Below are 22,781 nucleotides of genomic sequence, written 5' to 3' on the forward strand. Positions count from 1 at the left end.
ATGTATAAAAGCCTATCTAGCAACATGGGGGGTTTGAAAGGGTAGGAAAAGAATAAATGAAACAAGATGGGATTGGGAGGGAAACAAACATAAGAAACTCTTAATGTCACAAAACAAACTGAGGGTGGCCAGGGCAGGGGCGGGGGTGGGTGGTGGGGTGGGTAGGGAGAGGGTGATGGGGTTATGGACATTGGGGAAGGGTATATGCTATGGTGAGTGCTGTGAAGTGTGTAAACCTGGCGATTCACAGACCTGTACCCCTGGGACTAATAATACATTATGTGTTTATTTAAAAATTAAAAAAATTATATTTAAAAAAAGGCCTATCTAATTAGGGTAAGCATCTTCATTAAAGCAGGCATTAAAAGGAAAACCTAACAGATATAATTATTATAACAACTTAAATAATATACATGCTTGCATTATAAGATTATAAAAAATTACAAACATATGCTTACATTTTAAAAAGTCCCAATACTTCTGACATCTCTATATTTTTTAAAAATTAATTTGTTTTTGTTTTTTTTAAATATTTTTATTTTTATTTATTTGACAGACAGAGATCAGAAGTAGGCAGACAGGCAAAGAGAGGGGAGGGGGAGAAGCAGGCTCCCTGCTGAGCAGTGACACCCCCCCCATGCGGGGCTCAATCCCAGGACCCTGGGATCATGACCTGAGCTGAAGGCAGAGGCTTTAACCCACTGAGCCACCCAGGTGGCCCTGACATCTCAATATTAAATAACTGGAATATTATGCCATGAAACTGTCTGTGTCCTTTCTTCTGAAAAGCAATGAGAAAAAAGACTGGGGGGAAAAAAAGAATATTCTAGAACTGTGGGACAAACACAAAAAAACTGTTACATGAAAGGAGAAGAAAGAAAGAAAGAGAAGCAGTATTTGAAGCAATACTGACTAGAATTGCCCCAATTAATGTCAGACACCAAACCACAGATCCAAGAAGCTTGGGAAGCACTACACTTAGGCAAATCATCAATCTTCATAAAATCACAGATAAAGAAAAAAATCTTAAAAGAAGCCAGAGCTAAAAATATATTTTATTTATAGGGAACCAAAGAAAAGAACAATATCTGACGTCTCCCCTGAAACCATGCAAGCAAGGAGAGAGTGGAATGAAATATTTAAAATGTTGGGAGAAAAAAACTATTAACACTTAGAACTCTGTATTCTGTAAAATTATCCTTCAAAAGTAAAGGATAATAAAGACTTTCTCAAACAAAAATTGAGAGAATTAGTTGCCGGTAAACCTATCTTACAAGAAATTTAAAAGGAGTTCTTCAGAGAGAAATAAAGTGATACAGGTTAGAAATTCAGATCCAGGGGTGCCTGGGTGGCTCAGTGGGTTAAGCCTCTGCCTTCGGCCCAGGTCATGATCTCAGGGTCCTGGGATCAAGCCCCACATCAGGCTCTTTGCTCAGCAGGGAGCCTGCTCCCCCCCCTTCACCTGCCTCTCTGCCTACTTATGTACTCTCTCTCTGTCAAATAAATAGATGAAATCTTAAAAAAAAAAAATTAAGATCTACATAAAGAAAAGAAAAGCACCAAATAATCAATAACTTAAGGAAAAAGAAAAGCTTTTATTTTTCTTATTCTTAACTGATCAAACAGATCAGAGTTTGTTCAGATAGCAATAATGCATGTGATTATGTATGCTTAGGTACATATGTGCTAATCTATAAGTAAAATGAATGAAAGCAATGATATAGGGATAGGATGGAAAGATTAAATATACTGTGTTATTTATAAGGTACTTGCAGTATCCATGAACCAGCATAATATTATTTGAAGGTGGACTTGGGATTAGCGCTAAATGTATAGTACAAACTCCAGGGCTATAACTAAAAAAAAATTAAGAAAGGAAAGTAGTATAAGTGATATGCTAAGAAGGGAGAGAAAATGGAATCTTATAAAATGCTCAGTTACCACAGAAGGCAGAAAAAGTGTGAAATACAGATATAGGAGCAAAGAACAGGGTAATAAATAGAAAACAGTAACAAATGTGGTAAATATTAATCCAATTATATCAATGATCACTTTAAATGTCAGTGGTCTAACTATACATTAAAATACAGAGATTGTCAGAGTGGATAAAAAAAAAATAAGACCCATCTATTTGTTGCTACAAGAAACCTACTTAAAATATTAAGACATATATAGATTAAAAGTAAAGGGATGGAGAAAAATACCACGATAAACCAATAAAAAGAAAAGTGGGAGTACCTATATTAATTTCAGACAGAGCAGATTTCAAGGCAAGCAAAGTTAAAGAGAGGCATTACGGAATGATAAAGAGGTTGATACTCCAAGAAGACATAACCCATCCTTCATCTGTATGCACCTAACAGAGTGACAAAATATGTGAAGCTAAAACTGACAGAACTGCAACTAGAAGAATCTACTATTATAATAGGAAACTTTAATACTCCTCTATTAGAAATGGAGAAATCCAGCAGGCAGCAAACTGGTAAGGATATAGCTGAACTCAACAGCTCCATCAATCAACTGGATATAATTGACATTTATAGACTACTTCCTCCAACAATAGTAGTTACACATTCTTCCCAGAATCACATGGAACATTCACTAGATGGACTACATTTGGGTCATAAAACACATCTTACCAAATTTAAAAGACGAGAGATCACACAATGTCTGTTTTCAGACCAAAATGGAATTAAACTGGAAATCAACAACATAAAGATAGCTGGAAAACCCCAAAATACTTGGAGATTAAACAATATACTTCTAAATAACACATGGATCAAAGAATTCCCTAGAGAAAATAAAAAATATTTTTAACGAAACGAAAATGTTCTGGAAATGGATACTTGTGATAGTTGTACATTATAAATGTTTATGCCAATGAACATTTAAAAATGGTTAAGATAGAGCTTCTGAAAAGATGGTGGAGTCATAATATCCTAAACTTACTTCATCCCACAGGTACCGACATAATAGCCACATCAGTGAAACTAACTCTTAACATGACTCATGACTTGAAGACTGGCAGAATAGACTTTCCACAGTTAACAGGGCAGAAGAGACCATATCAAAAAGGGTAGAAGGAGCAAAAATATGGCTGGAAACTCCCCCTTTCAGCATTCTCCCCACTCTGCATGAGACTAATCATAAATGAGAGCGACACTATACAGACATGGAGAAGAACAAGAAGATAAGACATGCCTTAATGGCACAGGGAACAAACCCCTGCCCAGTGTGTTCACAATAGGCAAAATAGGTCACTGTAGTTGACTGGACTGAATACAAATGCAGCTCAGTCACAACTGCAGGGAACACACAGCCCACAGAAAGACACTGCTGAAATGTCTGGTTCTAGTTATGAGGGGACATTGTACTGCAGGGCACTACAGGACCTCTTCTTCATAAAGCCACAACTTTCAAGAGCAGGAAACACAGCTGACTCTCCTAATACACAAAAACAAACACAGAGAGTCAGACAAAATGAGAAGACAAAGGAATTAGGTCCCAAATCAAAGAACAGGACAAAACCACAGCGAAAGACCTACATTAAACAAAGATAAGCAATAGGCCTGATAAAGAATTCAAAGTAATGGTCATAAAGATACTCATTGAATTTGAGAAAAGAAGGGAGGATCTTAGTGAGACCTTCAAGAAGGAGAAAGAAAATATAAAAAAGAACCAGTCAGAGATGAAGAACTCAATAGCTGACATAAAAAAATACACTAGAGGGAATGAATAGTAGAGTAGAGGCAGAAGACTGGATCAGCAGTCTGGAAGGCAGAGTAATAAAAAGCAACCAAGCTGAATAGCGAAAATTAAAAAGAATAAGAAAAAATGAGACTAGGTGAAGGGAAGTCAGCGACCCCACCAACCACAGTAACGTTTGCATTACAGAGATCCCAGATGGAGGAGAGGGGGGAAGTGGATAGAAAATTTATGTGAAGAAACAAGAGATGAACACTTTCCTAATCTGGGGAAGGAAATAGAAATCCAGATCCAGGAAACACAGAGACCCCCAACAAAATTAACCCAAAGAGTTTCACACCAAGACATAATCATCAAAATGGCAAAACATAGTGAGAAAGAGAGAATTTAAAAGTAGCAAGAGAAAATGGTTACATGTAAGGAAAACCCCATAAAGCTGTCAATTGATTTTTCAGCAGAAACTGCAGACCAGAAGGAAATGGAATGATATATTCAAAGTACTGAAAGAAAAAAATCTGTAACCAAGACTGCTCTACCCAGCAAGATTATCATTCAGTATAGAAGGAGAGGTAAAGAGGTTCCCAAACAACATCATCACCCCTAAACCAATCTCAAAAGATATGTTAAAGGGACTTCTTAGTGGAAAGAAGAGGCCAAAATTTTGTTAAGAAAATTGTGAAAGGAAAAAATTTCACAGGTAAATGCAAACATATAATAAAAATAAACACTTATAAAACCAGTATAAAATTTAAACATGGGGCACCTGAGTGTGCCTCAGGTAATGATCCCAGTGTCCTGGAATCGAGTCCCACATCTGGCTCTCTATTCAGCAGCAAGCCTGCTTCTTCCTCTCTCCCTGCCTCTCTGCCTACTTGTGATCTCTGTCTGTCAAATAAATAAATAAATAAAATCTTTTTTTAAAAAAAGGTTAAATACAAAAGCAGTAAAATCAGTTTATCTATAAAAATCAGTCAAGGGGGCGCCTGGGTGGCTCAGTGGGTTAAAGCCTCTGCCTTTGGCCCAGGTAATGATCCTGGGGTCCTGGGATTGAGCCCTGAATTGGGCTCTCTGCTCAGTGGGAGCCTGCTTCCTCCTCTCTGCCTGCCTCTCTGACTACTTGTGATCTCTGTCTGTCAAATAAATAAATAAAATCTTTTAAAAATAAATAAATAAATAAATCTTTTAAAAAATAAAAAAAAAATCAGTCAAGGGATTCTCAAAATAAAAGGGTATACAGTATGACATCATATAACGTGGGGGTGAGGAGTGATTCAAATTTAAATGAACATCAACCTCATATAGACTGCTTTACACATAAAATGTTATATATGAACCTAATGAAAACCACAAATCGAAAACCTGTAAGAGTTACACAAAAGATAAAGAGAAAAAAATCCAAGCATACAAGTAAAGACATCAACAAACTATGATCAAAGACAGCAAGAGAATAAATAGGGAAGAGCTACAAAAAGAACTGCAAAACCACTAATAAAAATGGCAATAAGTACATATCTATCAATGATGGGAATTTAGATGTAAATGGACTAAGTGCTCCAATCAAAAGACATAGGATGACTGAATGGATTAAAAAAGCAACATTTATAATTTGCCTATAAGGCAAATTCACTTCAGAGGCGCCTGGGTGGCTCAGTGGGTTAGAGCCTCTGCCTTTGGCCCAGGTCATGATCCCAAGATCCTGGATCAAGCCTCAGCCCCACATCGGCCTCCCCTCAGCGGGGAGCCTGCTTCCCCCTCTCTCTCTGCCTGCTCTCTGCCTGCTTGTGATCCCTGTCTGTCAAATAAATAAATAAAATCTTAAAAAAAAAGAGAGACTCACTTCAGACCAAAGGACACATACAGATCCAAAGTGAAGGGATGGAAAAAGGTTTACCATGCAAATGGAAGCAAAAAGAAAGCGGTGGTTGTAATACCTATAACACAAAATAGACTTTAAAACAAAGACTATACCAAGAGAAAAAGAAGGACAATAAATAATCATAAAGAGAACAATTCAACAGGAAGTTATAACAATTATAAATATCTATGTGCTCAAAATAGGAGCCTCCCAATACATAAAGCAGCTATTAGCAGATAAAAAGGAAGAAACAGACAGTAATACAATAGTAGGGGACATTAACACCCCACATACATCAATGGATAGAGCATAAAGAAAATCAATAAGGAAACAGTGGTCTTGAATGACACATTAGACCAGATGGACCTAAGAGACATTCCATCCAAACACAGTGGAATATAGGGATGCCTGGGTGGCTCAGTCTTTTGAATGTCTTACTCTTGATTTTACCTTGGGCCATTATTGTGGGATGGTGGGGTCAAGGCCTGTGTCGGGTTTTGCATTGAACATGGAACCTGCTTGAGACTCCCTCTCTCCCTCTCCCCCTCCTTTCTCCCTGTTGCATGTGTGCATGTGAATGTTCTCTCTTCCTCTCTCTCAAAACGAAACAAAAAACCAGAAACAAACCCCATACAGTAGAATATGTATTCTTTTCAAGTACACATGGAATATTCGCCAGAACAAATCACATTAGGCCAAAAACCACAGACTAAAATACATACTACTAAACAATAAATGTGTCAACCAAGAAACCAAAGAGGAAATAAAAATTACATGGTAACAAATGAAAATAAAAACACAAGGGCCCACAATCTTTGGGAGGCTATAAAAACTTTTTTTTTTAAATTGTTTTTTAAGGTTTGTATTTATTTATTTGAGAGAGAGTGAGATCTCGAATAAATAAATAAAACAAAGAATAAATAAATAACAGAGGGAGAATGAGGAGGAGAAGCAGACTCCTCACTGAACAGAGAGCCTGATGAGGGGTTCAAAACCAGGATCCTGAGATCATGACCTGGGCTGAAGGCAGATGCTTAACTGACAGAGCCACCCAAGCGCCCCTGTAAAAGCTGTTCTGAGAAGGAAATTTATAGCAACACAGACCTACCTCAAAAAAAACAAGAAAAATCTCAAATAAGCAACCTAACCTTACACCTAAAGGAGCCAGAAAGACAAGAACCAACAAACCCAAAGCTGGCAGAAGAAATAAAAAAGTTTAGAGTGGGGGCACCTGGGTGGCTCAGTGGGTTAAAGCCTCTGCCTTCGGCTCAGGTCATGATCCCAGGATCCTGGGATCGGGCCCCACGTCGAGCTCTCTGCTCAGCAGGGAGCCTGCTTCCTCCTTTCTCTTTGCCTGCCTCTCTGCCTACTTGTGATCTCTGCCTGTCAAATAAATAAATAAAATCTTAAAAAAAAAAAAAAAGATTAGGGTGAAATAAATGAAATAGAAACTAAAAAGCAATAGAAGAGATGAGTAAGACCAAAGCTGGTTGTTTGAAAAGATCAACAAAATTGATAAATCTTTAGCCAGAATCTTCAAAAAAAAAAAAAAAAGAGTGAACACAAATAAATGCCATCAGAAGTGAGAGAGGAAAAATAACCAACACTACAGATATATAAAGGATTATAAGAGAATATTGTGAAAAATTATATGCCCACAAATAGGACAACCTAGAAGAAATGAATAAATTTGCAGAAACATATAACCTTCCAAAAATGGAATCAGGAAAAAACAGAAAATTTAACAGACCAAGTACTAGCAATAAAACTGAACCAGTAATCAAAAAACTCCCAACAAACAAAAGTCCAGAGGTGGCTCAGTCGGTTAAGCATCTGCCTTCAGCTCAGGTCATGATCCCAGCTTGGGGTCTGCTTCTCTTTCTCCCTCTGCCCTTCCCCTGCTCTTGTGCTCTCTAATAAATAAAGAAGATTGTAAATGATAATAACAATAACAAGAAAGTCCAGAAAAAGATGGCTTCACAGGTGAATTCTACCAAATATATAAAGAAGAGTTATGACTCATTTTTCTCAAACTACTCCAAAAAATAGAAGAGGAAGGAAAGATTCCAAATTTATTCACAAGGCTAGGATTACCCTGATGCTAAAACCAGAGTAATAAACAGAAAGAGAAAGAGAAAGAGAGAAAGAAAGAGAGAGAGAGAGAAAGAGAGAGAGAGAGGGAGGGAAAGGGAAGGGAAGGGAAGGAATGGAAAAACTATGGGACAATCTGACGAAAATAGATGTGAAAATCCACAAAACAATATTAGCAAACCGAATCCAACAATATATTAAAAAAATCATTCAGCACAATCAAGTAGGATTTATCCTTGGGATGCAAGAGTGGTTCAATATCCACAAATCAATCAACACACTGCGCATTAACAAGAAAAAGAGTAAAAACCATATGATCATCTCAAGAGATGAAAAAGCATTTGACAAAATACAACATCCATTCACAATAAAATCTCTCAAAAAAGTAAGGTTAGAGGGAACACACCTCAACATAATAAAGGCTATATATGAAAAAAACCCACAGCTAACAAGACATGCAATGGTGAAATATGAGAGCTTTCCCTCTAAGATCAGAAACATGACAAAGGTGTCCACTCTCATCACTTTTATTCAGCATAGTATTAGTCACAGGAATGAGACAAAACAGACAATACAAAGCATCCAAATTCATAAGGAAGAAGTGAAGCTGTCACTATCTGCAGATGACATTCCACTGTACATAGAAAACCCTAAAGTATCCACAAAAAAACTACTAGCACTGATAAATGAATTCAGTAAAGTTGCAAAATACAAAGTCAATAATACGGCTGAAATTTCTTTATACTGATAATAAAGGAGAAATTAACAAAACAATCCCATTTTTAACTGCACCAAAAAGAATAAAATGTCTAAGAATAAACTGCACTCTGAAAACTATAAAACACTGATGAAAGAAGCTGAAGATGACACAAACAAATGGAAAGATATTCCAGGCTCATGGACTGGGAAAACCAACACTGTTAAGATGTCCATATTGCCCAACGCAATCTATGAATTCAGTGCAATCCCTATCAAAATACCAACAGTAATTTTTACAAAACTAGAATAAATAATCTTAAAATCTGTTTGGAACCATGAAAGACCCTGAACATCCAAAGCAATCTTGAGAAAGAACAAAGCTTGGAAGTATCATAATCCCAGATTTCAAGATACACTATAAAGCTGTAGTAATCCAAACAGTATGGTACTGGCATAAAAACTGACATATAGGTTAATGGAACAGTCCAAAGAACCTAGAAGTAAACCTATGTTTATATGGTCAATTAATCTACAACAAAGGAGGGGAAAAATATACACTGGGGAAAAGACAGTCTCTTCAACAAATAGTTCTGGGAAAGCTGGACAGCTACATGCAAAAAATAAAACTGGACCACTTTCCTACACCATACACAAAAATAAAATCAAAATGGTTTAAAGATCTAAATGTAAGACCTGAAACCATAAATTAGAAGAAAACATAGGTAAGTAATTTTTTGGACACCAGCCATAGAAACATTTTTGTAGCTATGTCTCCTTAGGCAAGAGAAACAAAACCAAAATTAAACTATTGGGACTACAGCAAAATAAAAAGTTTTTATACGGCAAAGAAAGTCACCAACAAAAGGACAAGGCAACCTCTTAAATTAGAGAAGACAACTGCAAATGATATATCTGATAAAGAGTTAATATCCAAAATACAAAAAGAATTTCTACAACTAACACCAAAATAATAATCTAAAAATGGCCAGAGGACCTGAATAGACATTTTTCCAAAGAAGACATACAGGTGACCAATAGACACATGAAAAGATGTTCAACATCACTAATCATCAGGGAAAGACAAATCAAAACCACAATGAGATATCACCTTATACCAGTGAGAATGGCTAGAATGAAAAACAAAAACAAAACCAAAAACAAACTACCAAGAAATAAGTATTGGCGAGGATGTGGAGAAACAGGAACCCTGTGCACTACTGCTGGAAATGCAAATTGGTGCAGTCACTGTGCAAAACAGTGTGGAAAACAGAATTACCATATGATCCAATAATTCCATTACTGCATATTTATCCAACGAAAACAAAATACTAATGAAATGACATAGGCACCTCTATGTTTACTGCAGCATTATTTACAATAGCCAAGATATAGAAGCAACCCAAGTGTCCGTCCATAGATGAATGGATAAAGATGTGATATATATATATATATATATATATATATATATATATATATATATAAATATGTACAATAGAATATTACTCAGCCATTAAAAAAAATGAGATCTTGCCATCTGTGACATCATGGATGGACCTAGAGGGTATAATGCTAAGTGAAATGTCAGTCCGACAAAGACAAATTCTGTATTATTTCACTCATGTGTAGAATGTAAGAAACAGAACAAATGAACCAAGAAAAAAAATGGACAAAGAGAACTAGACTCTTAAATACAGAGGGAACACTGGAGGTTGCCAGAGGGGAAAAGGGTTGGGGGAATGGGTGAAATAGAGAACTGTTATTACAATGCACAAATCCAAAACTAATATGACACTATATATTAATTATGCATCAATGAAAAATTTCCAAACCCTATAAAAAATTAAATAAAAATTTTTTAAAAAGCGAAAATAGTAAATTATATCTGTAATTTTTACCACAGTAAAAACCTTTCTATATATAGAGATGAAATAAACTATTAATGCTCAATACTTATTTCCTCAAAACTCTGTAATACATCCAACACTTAAAAAGGTTACCACTTAACAATATAATTTTAATTAGAACTCAACCATTTAACAATTCTTAAATGGTGTTATCTTCTCCAAAATTAATTTTCTTATGATAACAACTTGTTAAACATTCATTTCAGAAACTTCTTAAGTAATTAAGAACACACCCTCATGACTGCTTTGAAAATAGTAAGAAATCCTACTTATTTGACATTTTTACAAAGGTCATAGGAATAAAATTTCAAGTACGATATAATTATCATTTTTAATATAGTGAAGTAAAAAAATACCCTGGCATAGTTTTCCTTAAAAAAAAAAAAAAAAAAAAAAGAAAGAACAAAACTGTTTTTTTTTTTAAACAAAAAACAATGTACTTTATTGTTCTTTTATGTTTATAATCCAAAATACTATCAATTTTTGACTCTGCTCTGGAGTTTAAAAGTTATATCCATGGAGCCATGGATTATCATGAAAATGATAATGATAAATGTGAGTCATGGCCAAGTTCTTAATGATTAAAATTATCCTTTAAAATAAGTTTTAATATTTTATTTATTTTTTAAATTTTATTTTATTTTTTTTTTTTTGCAAGGGAAAGAGAGTGTGTGTGCAAGTATGAGAATAAGAGCAGGGGAGGGGCAGAGAGAATCCCAAGCAGGCTCCACCCCTAGCACAGAGTGCCACACAAGGCTCAACCCTCATGACGTTGAGACTGACTTTGGCTTGAGCCAAAATCAAGCATTGGACACTTAACAGACTGAGACACCAGGTGGCCTTAAAATTATCTTTTTGCACTATACTTATAATTATCTCTAATTCAGGAATGGCTTATTTTCATAGAGATTTATAATGAGTTGATGGAAGAAAGTGCTTAATTGACATTTTAATGAAGTTTTCACTCCAATCCACCTCTTCACCATCTTATCAGTATTCATGGATCATTTTCTACTTCTAAAAACTGCAACAATGGGCGCCTGGGTGGCTCAGTGGGTTAAGCCGCTGCCTTCGGCTCAGGTCATGATCTCAGGGTCCTGGGATCGAGGCCTGCATCGGGCTCTCTGCTCAGCAGGGAGCCTGCTTCCCTCTCTCTCTCTGCCTGCATCTCTGTCTACTTGTGATCTCTCTCTGTCAAATAAATAAATAAAATCTTAAAAAAAATAAAAAAATAAAAACTATGCAACAAGAAATTCTATAGCAAACCAGTTACTGAATATACTTTCTTACATTTATCAATTATCTCCACCTTTACTTCTCATTCCAATCTAATTAGCATCCATACATTAGTTTTATCAACCATTACTCATTTAGTAGGCAAGTTCCAACAGTACTTTAAATTGTAAACAAAAGGCTTCAAGGATACTGAATCAGTCTTATCAAATATGTGAGAGGAGTTCTGAAATTCCTTTACAAAAGAGTGTGAGAATATGCTGTTTTTGTAGTTTATTAATATGGTATAAAGAGTCTGGTATCAGGCAAAAGAATATTAAATAAAATGACCAATGATATTAAGTTGGTTACATTTAGCAGTTTTGAATAAATTGAAGGAGGAGGAGAAAGAGAAGGTGAAGAAATACTGGACAAGGTTTTATTCTTAAAAATATTTCTCCCGGGGCGCCTGGGTGGCTCAGTGGGTTAAGCCGCTGCCTTCGGCTCAGGTCATGATCTCAGAGTCCTGGGATCGAGTCCCGCATCGGGCTCTCTGCTCAGCGGAGAGCCTGCTTCCCTCTCTCTCTCTCTGCCTGCCTCTCCATCTACTTGTGATTTCTCTCTGTCAAATAAATAAATAAAATATTTAAAAAAAAAAAAAAAAAAAAAAAATATTTCTCCCTAAGAAAACCAAACATGATTGAATACATATAACTGTACTCTGAGGTACCCCTACAATCACTAGAACGACTCTTAAATGCCAGTGCCACCTACAGAAAAATGATGGTGTAGGTTTAAAGCACAAGGGCCATCAAAACCATTCCACCACATCTCTTGTAAATTCTAGGGTAGTAAAATTCTTTTTTATTATTATGGTTTATCTTATCTGCTCTTAGTTTTAGTTAAAATTTATGATAAAGAATGTTATATTTTAAGTGCTTTATAATAATATAAACTTTTGCTCTCCCTCAATCAATATAACCATTATATCTATTTGTGTATGAAGAGACTTGAAATATAATTTCACCCATTTGAACATATGTAGAAGTTTTTCAGTTTGTCATATCCCCATTTTCTTAAAGGCAAATCCTTTAAGATAATAACTTTCAATATTATCATTAATGAAAACAGCATTAGCTCTACAACAATCTTGTTTCTGAAGATAGTATTAAATGAAGAGTGGAATACTCAGAAATAGTGCTTGATCAACTACTTACTATTTTATGTATTTATCTTCTTAATTGCAAGGATTTTAACTCAACATTTTTTCCTCAGCACTTACTTTTTTGGTCAAGGAGTCATCATTATCAGAAGGCATTCTTGTTGATACATGAAATATTACTTCTACTGTAGAGGTAGCAAAATATGGTGTGGTCAATCCAGTGCTTTTGTTTTTTTGTAGTCCTCCCATGAAACCACAATGGTTTGTAAGATTGACCTGGGAGCAATGACACATAATATTAATCAACTAAACAAAACACAAAAACTTACTACTGAAATAGACTCAAATTTCTCAATTTGCAAAAACGTGGAGACGAAAGTCTTTGGCATGTTATCAACCAATACTTGATCCAGAATTACTACTTGGAGATGTTCTGTTTACACTGGTACTTTGTAAGTATTTGTGGATCCATAATTAATAGGAGTTAATTAGGAAAGAAATCAACTGCTGTAGAGTATGCATCTTTTGTTAGGCTACTAGGTATTAATGCTAAATCATAAAGGCTATGGGAGGACCCCAAAGCCAGAATAAAAAAATCAAGTGGCAAAAAACAAGACTGGAAATGATCTGGGGAAAAGTTAAAACAGTAATGTCACTTTGATAAGATGATTAATTAGATGTGTTATATTTATTCATCGAAACTGGCTTCTTAATTTTTAGTACCTATCAAACAGCTCAAAACAAAAATACAAATATGTAGAACTTAACTGCACTTCTAATGCATTAAAAAACTACAAATTAATCTTTGCAAAGATTTTTACACATTTTTTTCCCGATTATAAATAAAATACACACTAATATCAGGGTCAATACATCGGGTAATATTTCCTGACTTGTGCAATACCCAGAGCAACTTGTTTTCACTGTTGAAAATTAAAGAAAACATTAGAAAGCAAAAAGAAGCACAAAAGAAAAAAGAAACTTAAACATCACTTTATAACTCTCCACTCAGGAAATTACTTTATACATGTTTTTAAAAAATGAAGTCTGAAATACGGATGGACCTAAAGGGTACAATTAATGCAAGTACAATAAGTCAGTCAGAAAAAGACCAAAACCATTTGATTTCACTTACATGTGGAATTTAAAAAATAGAACAAATGAATGAAGAAGGAAAGAAACAAACAAAAAAAGTATACTCTTAAACACAGGAAACTGGGGATTGGCAGAGGGAAGGAAGGTGGGGCTGTGGGTGAAATAAAGGGGATTGAGTACACTTATGATCAGCACTGAGTAATGTGTAGAACTGCTGAATCATTATAGTGTACACCTAAAAGTAATATAATACTGTATGTTAATTATACTCCAATTAAAAATTTAAAAATCTGAATAACCGATACAGTGAGAATTATAAAAACCAATTTTTGCACCATGTGAACTGAACATGTCTCAACTATCAATATCATCACAATGACTGAACATCTGAATAAGAAATTAGTTTTTATGTCATTACTATAAGATTGCCTCAACACTTATATTTTAAAATTTGACTCAGTGATATTCATATAATTAAAATTTCAAAAGTATACCAAAATTCTTCCTTCTATTTCTCTCATCTTTGGTGCTCAGTTCCCCTCCCAGAAAGCAATTTATCTCTCTTTTTAAAAAAGATTTTATGTATATATTAGAGAGAGAACACAAGTACGGGGAACAGAGGAAGAAGGAGAAGCAGACTCCCCAGTGAGCAGGGAGCCCGACGAGGGGCTCGATTTCAGGGTCCTGAGATCATGACCTGAGCCAAAGGCAGACACTTAACCGACTGAGCCACCCAATGCCCCTCTTTTCCTTTTTAAAGATTTATTTAAATTTTTTTAAAAAAATATTTATTTGTCAGAGAGAGAGAGAGTGAGCAAGCACAAGTAGGAGGAGCAGCAGGCAAAGGGAAAAGAACTGCTCCCCACTGAGCAAAGAGTCTGAATTGATCCCAGAACCCTGCGATCATGACGTGAGTAAAAGACAGACACTCAACTGAATGAAACCCTCAGGCATTCCAAGATTTATTTATTTTGGAGATAAAGAGAGAGAATGCACAAGTGGGAAGAGGGAAAATGGGAGAGGGAGAGAAAGAATCCTTAAGTAGACCCCACTTGAGGACCCCCCACTGAATGTAGGGCCCAATGTGGAGCTCAGTCCCAGGGCTCTGAGATCATGACCTGAGCTAAAATCAAGACCAGCTGATTAACTGAGCCACCCAGGTGCCTCCAGAAAGCAATTTCTTAAATATCCTTTCAAAAATGTTCTCTGTATATATAATTAAATTCCTACATGTATGTGTATACACACAGAGCAACACATACAGTGTTTCCCACCATCCTTTTTTGCATTTAAAAATACCTTGAAGAGTATTCATTAGTATGAAAAGAGCTTCCTTATTCTGTTTTCATTGCTTCACAGAAGTTCATTTTCTTGATGTACAATAATTAACTAGTTCCCTACTTAAAGGGTATTTAGGTTGCTTGCAATCTTTTGTTAATATGTCAATGATGAAGTGAATAACACAGAATACATGTCATGTTGCATTTGTGAAAGTAGATCTACAGGATAGTTAAAAATGGAACGATAAGTCAATGGGCATGTAAACTTCTAATTTTAAAACTCACTAAAATGTCTATAGATGGCATCAACAGCGTATAAGAAAACTTGTTCCCCTCATGGCCTCACAAATATATTATCAAACTTTATGATCTTTTCAAATATGATAGGTGAAAAATAGTATCAAAGGGCAAACCTTTTGCTTTCTTTTAGAGAAAAGGTTATTTTCAGATCAGTTCTCTGATCATGTAATGGAGAAAAGGTCTCATTCTAGAGTTCCTTTGCTCCAAACGTTTATACAGTACTCAATAATCTCCATTTTTTAAATTCCATTTTTTAACTGGAGATAACTGTAGGTTAATAAGAAGTTTTTAAAAATAATAAAAAGGCGGTCCTATGTACTCTATAACCAGATTACCCCAAATGCAAAACTATATTAAAACCAGGATACTGGATGGGGTTCAGTGGGTTGGGTGTCCAAGTCTTGATATCAGCTCAGGTCATGATCTCATGGTCATGAGACTGAAGCGTGCTTGAGATTCTCTCCCTCTTCCTCTGTCTCCCTGCCCCCTGCTTATACTCTCTCTCTCAAAAGCAGGAAACAAAACAAAAACACCACAGGATACCGGCATTAACATGACTGAGAAACAGAACATTTCAACGGCCATAAGGATCCCCCATGTTACCCTGTTACATGAGCCACACCCACTTCCCTCTTATACTACCTCCTCAAACCCTGACAATGAGTAATCTGTTTTTTACTACTAATGGGTCATTTCAAGAATGTTGTATAAATAGACCTGATCTGTGACCCAGTAGGTGATCTATTCTAGAGAATGTTCCACATGCACCAGAGGCGAGTGTGTATTCTGTTGCTTTAGGATGGAATGTTCCAAATATACATGTGAAGTCCACTTGGTCCAGTCTGTCATTCAAAGCCCTTATTTCCTTGTGGATCTTCTGCTTAGCCAGTCTTTCCATTGCAGTGAGGGGGTAAAGTCCCCTATTATTGCATTACTGTTGATGTGTTTCATTGATTTTATTAATTGGCTTATATATTTTACTGCTCCCATGCATAAATATTTACAATTGTTAGATCTTCTTGCATAGATTCTTACTTATGACATAGTGTCCTTCCTCAACTCTTTATTACAGTCTTTGGTTTAAAATCTAATTTGTCTGATATAAGGATTGCTACCCCAGCTTTCTTTTGATATCCCCTGGCATGATAAATGGTTTCCTACCCTACCCTCTCACTTCAACTCTGGAGGTGTATTTGGGTCTAAAATGAGTCTCTTGCAGACAGAAAATCCATGGGTCTTGCTTTTTTATTCAATCTGATACCCTGTGTTTTTTGACTGGAGCAGTTAGCCCATTTACATTCAGAGTAACTATCGAAAGATAAGAATTTAGTAACATTGTATTACCTGCAGAGTAACTGTTAATATTGTTTCTGTTCCTTTCAGGACTATGATACTTTGGGGCTCTCTCTTTGCTTTGAGGATCCCTTTTAAAATTTCTTGCAGGGCTGGTTTGGTGATCACAAATTTTCTTTAAGTTTCTGCTGTCGTGGAAGCTTTTTATCACTATTATTTCGAAATACATCCTAGCTGAATATAAGTATTCTTGGTTGCATATTCTTCTCATTCAGCACCCTGAATATATTATGCCAGTTCTTTCTGGCCTGCCAGGTCTCTGTAGATAGGTTTGCTGCCATTCTAAAGTTTCTATCCTTGTAGGTTACAGACCTCTTGTTCTGAGCTGCATTCAGGATTTTCTCTTTGTCTCTGAGATTTGCAAGTTTCACTATTACATGTCAGGGCGTTGACCTGTTTTTACTGATTTCTGAGAGGAATCCTCTGTGCCTCCTAGACTTGAATGCCCATTTCCTTTCCCAGAACAGGTAAGTTCTCTGCTATAATTTGCTCCAATATACCTTCTGCCCCCATCTCTCCAAATTATTCTAATATTATTCTGCTTTATAGTATCACTTATCTCTCTAATTCTCCCTTTGTGATCCAAGAGTTATCTTTTTTCAGCTTCTTTATTCTCCATCATTTTGTCTTGTATATCACTAATTCTCTCTTTTGCCTCCTTTATCCTAGTAGTTAGAGCTTCCATTTTTTATTACATCTCATTAATAGCCTTTTTTATTTCAACTTGGTTTTTAGTTTTTTTACTTCTCTAGAAAGGGATTCTCTGCTGTCATCTATGCTTCTTTCGAACCCAGCTAGTATCTTTATAATCATTATTCTGAACTCAAATTCCAACATCTTACTTATGTTCATACTGATTAGGTTCCTGGCAGTCAGTACTGCCTCTTGTTCTCTTCTCTGAGGTGAGTTTTTCCATTTTGTCATTCTTACAAAAAGTGGTCACTTTTCTATTCATAGAACTATAGCTATTTTTTTTTTCTCCTTAGATCTCTGGCTGAGTTCACAGGTGTTTAGAATCATTTGAAAGCTATCTAGCTGAATTCTTGGGACCAGATGAAATTCAGATCTCCTATTCCACCACCATTTTGGATCAATCCTCCTCTTAACCAGTATCAAAAGACTCGGATCATTCCCTACATATTTTCAGACCACACTAAAGAATGAATGGTTCACCCAGGAAATTAAAGAAGAATTTTAAAAATTCACAAAAACTAATGAAAATGAGAAGACAACTCTTCAAAATCTTTGGGATGTAGCAAAGGTGGCCTTAAGAGGGAAGTATATAGCAATACAAACCTTTCTCAGGAAATAAAAAAGTTCTCAAATATACAACCTAAACTTATACCTAAAGGGGCTAGAGAAAGAACAGCAAATAAAGCCTAAACCCAAAAGAATAGAACAGATCAATGAAACTAGGAGCTGGTTCTGTGAAAAAATTAGTAAGATTGATAATCCCCTGGCCAGACTTATCAAAAAGAAAAGAGAGGGGCTCCTGGGTGGCTCAGTGGGTTAAGCCACTGCCTTCAGCTCAGGTCATGATCTCAGGGTCCTGGGATCGAGTCCCACATCGGGCTCTCTGCTCGGCAGGGAGCCTGCTTCCCTCTCTCTCTCTCTGCCTACTTGTGATCTCTGTCTGTCAAATAAATAAATGGATAAAATCTTAAAAAAAAAAAAAAAGAAAAGAAAAGAGAAAGGATCCAGATAAATAAAATCATGAATGAAAGAGGAGCTATCACAACTAACACCAAAGAAATACAAACAATTATAAGAACATACTATGGGCAATATATGACAACAAATTAGGCAATCTGGATGAAATGCATTCTTAGAGATATATAAACTACCAAAACTGAAACAGAAAGAAACAGAAAACCTGAAGAGACACATAACCAGCAAGGAAATTGAAGCAATAATTAAAAATCTCCAAACAAACAAGAGCCCAGGGCCAGATGGCTTCCCAGGGGAATTCTATCAAACATTTGAAGAAGAATTAATACCTAGTCTTTTGAAGCTTTTTAAAAAAATAGAAATGGAATAAAAACTTCCAAACTCTTTCTATGAAACCAGCAGTACCTCAATCCCAAAACCAGACAGAGACCCCACCAAAAAGAATTACAGACCAATATCTCTGATGAACAAAGACGAAAAAATTCTCACCAAGATACTAGCCAATAAGGTCCAATAGTACATTAAGAGGATTATACATCATGATCAAGTGGGATTTATTCTTGGGCTGCAAATGTGGTTCAACACCTGCAAATCAATGTGATATACCACATAAATGAAAGAAAGAACAAGAACCATAGGATCATCTCAATAGATGCAGAAAAAGCATTTGACAAAGTACAGCATCCTTTCTTGACTAAAACTCTTCACAGTGTAGAGGCAGAGGGAACATACCTGAATATCATAAAAGCCATATATGAAAAGCCCTTACTAAGTATCATTTCAATGGGGAAAAACTCATAGATTTTCCCCTAAGGTCAGGAACACGGCAGGTATGTCCACATCACCACTGCTGTACGTAGTACTAGAAGTCCTAGCCTCAGCAATCAGATAACAAAAAGAAATAAAAGGCATATGAATTGGCAAAGAAGAAGTTAAACTCTCACTCTTTCCAGAACACATAATATTCTATGTGGAAAACCCAAAAGACTCCACCCCAAATTGCCAGAACTCATACAGGAATTCAGCAAAGTGGCAGATAAAATCAATGCACAGAAATCAATTGCACTCTTATATACTAACAAAGAGACAGATCCCATTTACAATTGTACCTAAGGAGTTGAACCCATTTACAACTGCACCTAAGGAGTTGATCCCATTTACAGTTGCACCCAAAACTATAAGATACCTAGGAATAAACCTAACCAAAGATGTAAAGGATGTGTACTCAGAAAACTATAGAACATTCATGAAAGAAGTTGAGGAAGACATAAAAACAAGGAAAAACGTTCCATGTTCATGGACTGGAAGGACAAATATTGCTAAAATGTCTATGCCACCTAGTACAATCTATACATTCAATGCAATTCCTATCAAAATACCATCATCTTTTTTCACAGAGCTAGAACAAATAATCCTAAAATTTATATAGAACCAGAAAAGACCCCAAATAGCCAAAGGAATGTTGAAAAAGAAACCAAAGCTTATGGCATCACAATTCTGGACTTCAAGCTCTATTACAAAGCTGTAATCATCAAGACAATATGGTAGTGGCACAAAAACAGACACATAGATCAATGGAACACAACAGAGAACCCAAAAATGGACCCTCAACAATATGGCCAACTAATCTTCAACAAAGCAGGAAGGAATATCCAATGGAAAAAAGACAGTGTCCTCGACAAATGGTGTAAGGAAAACTGGACACCCACATGCAGGAGGATGAAACTGGACCATTTCCTTAAACACAAAAAATATACTCAAAATGGATAAAAGACCTAAATGTGAGACAGGAATCCATCAAAATCCTAGAAGAGAACACAGGCAGCAACTTGACCTGGCCACAGCAACTTCTTATTATACATGTCTCCAAAGGCAAGGACAATAAAGGCAAATTTAACTACTGGAACTTCTTCAAGATAAAAAGCTTTTGCACACCAAAGCAAACAGTTGACAAAACCAAAAGACAACCAACAGAATCGGAGAATATATTTGCAAATGACGTATCAGATAATGGGTTAGTATCCGAAGTCTAGAGAGAACTTATCAAACTCAACACCCAAAGAACTAATACTCCAATCAAGAAATGGGCAGAAGACATGAACTTCTTCTTCATGTCTTCTTCATGTCAGTGAAGACATGAACAGACATTTCTCCAAAGACATACAAATGGCTAAGAGACACATGAAAAAATGCTCAACATCACTCTGCATCAGGGAAATACTAATCAAAACCACAATGAGATACCACCTCACACCAGTGAGAATGGCTAAAATTAACAGGTCAGGAAATGACAGAAGTTGGAATGTACAGAGAGGAGAACCCTCCTACACTATTGGTAGGAATGCAAGCTGGTGCAGTCACTCTGGAAAACAGCATGGAGGTTCCTCAAAAAGTTGAAAATAGAGCTACCCTATGACCCAGCAATCACACTACTGGGTGTTTATCCCAAATATACAAATGTAGTGATCCAAAAGGGCACCTGAACCCTTATATTTATAGTTTCAATGTCCACAAAACCCAAGCTATGGAAAGAGCCCAGATGTCCATCGACAGATGAATGGATAAAGAAGATATGATATACATACACACACACACACACACACACACACACACACACAGGACTATTACATAGCAATCAAAGATGAAATCTTGCCATTTGCAATGACAGAACTAGAGGGTATTATGCTAAGTGAAGTAAGTCCATCAGAGAAAGACAATTATCATATGATCTCACTGATATGTGTAATTTAAGAAATAAGGCAGAGGATCATAGGGGAACAGTGGAAAAAATGAAACAAGATGAAACCAGGAAGGGAGACAAACCATAAATGATTCTTAATCATAGGAAACAAACTGAAGATTAATGGAGGGGAGGGGGGTAGCGCAATGGGGTAGCTGGGTGATGGACATTAAGGAGGGCATGTAAGGTAATGAACACTGGGAATTACATAAGACAGATAAATTCAGGCCTGTACCTCTAAAACCAATAATATATTATATGTTAATTAACTGAATTTAAATTCTAAAATGTTAGAAGAATGTTATATAAATAGAATTATATACTATGTAACTTTGCCAAGAATTTGGAGATTCTCCCATTATCTTTCTGCTAATGATTTCACATTTTTTCTCACTGTAATTAGAGAACATACTGAATGATTTCAACGCTTTTAAGTTTGCTGCAGTGTTTTTTATGGTCTAATATGTCTATCTTGGTATATGGTCCATGGACACTTGAAAAGAATATGTATTGCAATGATGTTGGGTAAAGTGTTCTATAAATGTTGCTTGATGGTATTGTTGAGTTCTTCTATATACTTGCTGATTTTCTGCCTGGCTCTTCTTTTAGTTGTTGAGAAAGAGGTGAAGTCTCTATCCATAACTATGGATTTGTCTATTTCATTTTTTAGTTCTATCAGTTTTGTTTCATATATTTTTCAGTTGTGTTATTTGCTGAGCACATACTATGTCTTCTTGGACTGCCATTTTATAATATCACCATCTCTAGAAATTCTCTCTGCTCTGAAGTCTCCCTTAGCTAATACTAATGTAACCACTATAGCTTTCCTTTGATTAATGCTTACATGATAGAACTCTGACATCCTTTTAGTTTTTTCTTTAAAGAGTTGTTTATTTGAGAGAGAGAAAAGGGAGGGACAGAGGGAGAGACAACATGCAGGGGATGGGCAGAAGGAGAGAGAGAGAATCTCAAGCAGACTCCGCACTGATCATGGAGCCTGATGGAGGGCTCAATCTCACAACCCTGAAATCATGACCCAAGCTGAAATAAAGAGTTGGATGCTTAACTAACTGGGCTACCTAGGCACCCTATCCATCCTTTTACTCTCTACCAGCCTATACTAAAATATTTGAAGTGAATATAATTTACATAGCACAGAGGAGGGGTCTTATCTTTTAATGCACTCTGATAATTTTTAATTGGTATTTTTAGACCACTTATATTTAATGTAATTACTGATATGTTAGGGCTTAAGCCTGCTGTTTTACTGTTTCCTGTTTATTTTCTGTTTTTCATTTCTTTATTTTACCTGCCTCCTGTCGATTACTTAAACATTTTCTAGAATTCCATTTTTATTTATCATTCTTTGAATGTATTTTTTGATTTATTTTTAAGTGGTTGCTCTTGGTATTAGACTATATATACATAACTTATCACAGTCTACCAATGTCACTTCACCAATTTGAGTGAACTAACAAACCCTGCCTCAGTTTATGCCCCTGTATGCTTAATTGTTTGTAATATAATTGTCGTGAATATTTTCATGGCATTACACTTAGAAACACATCAGAAATAATTTTTGCACCATCAAACATAATTAAGAAAACCCAAGAGAAAAAGTAATGCCTAATGTATTTACCCATATTTTTTCTTGTCAAACTTTTTCTTTCTAATGTTACAAGTTTCTTTCTATTGCTTTCTTTCTGTTAATATAACT

At 35.8% G+C, this 22,781-nt stretch overlaps 1 protein-coding gene across 14 annotated transcripts in view; it reads right to left on the bottom strand.

Moving 5' to 3' along the window:
• Positions 1-22,781, bottom strand: part of RALGAPA1 (Ral GTPase activating protein catalytic subunit alpha 1) — a 252,447-nt gene that overhangs the window by 40,615 nt on the left and 189,051 nt on the right. For all 14 annotated transcript variants that reach the window (XR_006602909.1, XM_045067877.1, XM_045067876.1 and 11 more), the window contains one exon: positions 12,749-12,904. Coding sequence is in view for 13 of the 14 variants with exons in the window: in XM_045067877.1 (XP_044923812.1) it covers positions 12,749-12,904 (156 nt within the window). In the remaining variant the exon portion in view is untranslated. The remainder of the gene's footprint in view (positions 1-12,748; positions 12,905-22,781) is intronic.

This window comes from Mustela putorius, unplaced genomic scaffold (genome assembly GCF_011764305.1).
Source record: "Mustela putorius furo isolate JIRA1106 unplaced genomic scaffold, ASM1176430v1.1 tig00003898_pilon_pilon_pilon, whole genome shotgun sequence".
Classification (NCBI taxonomy): Eukaryota; Metazoa; Chordata; class Mammalia; order Carnivora; family Mustelidae; genus Mustela; species Mustela putorius.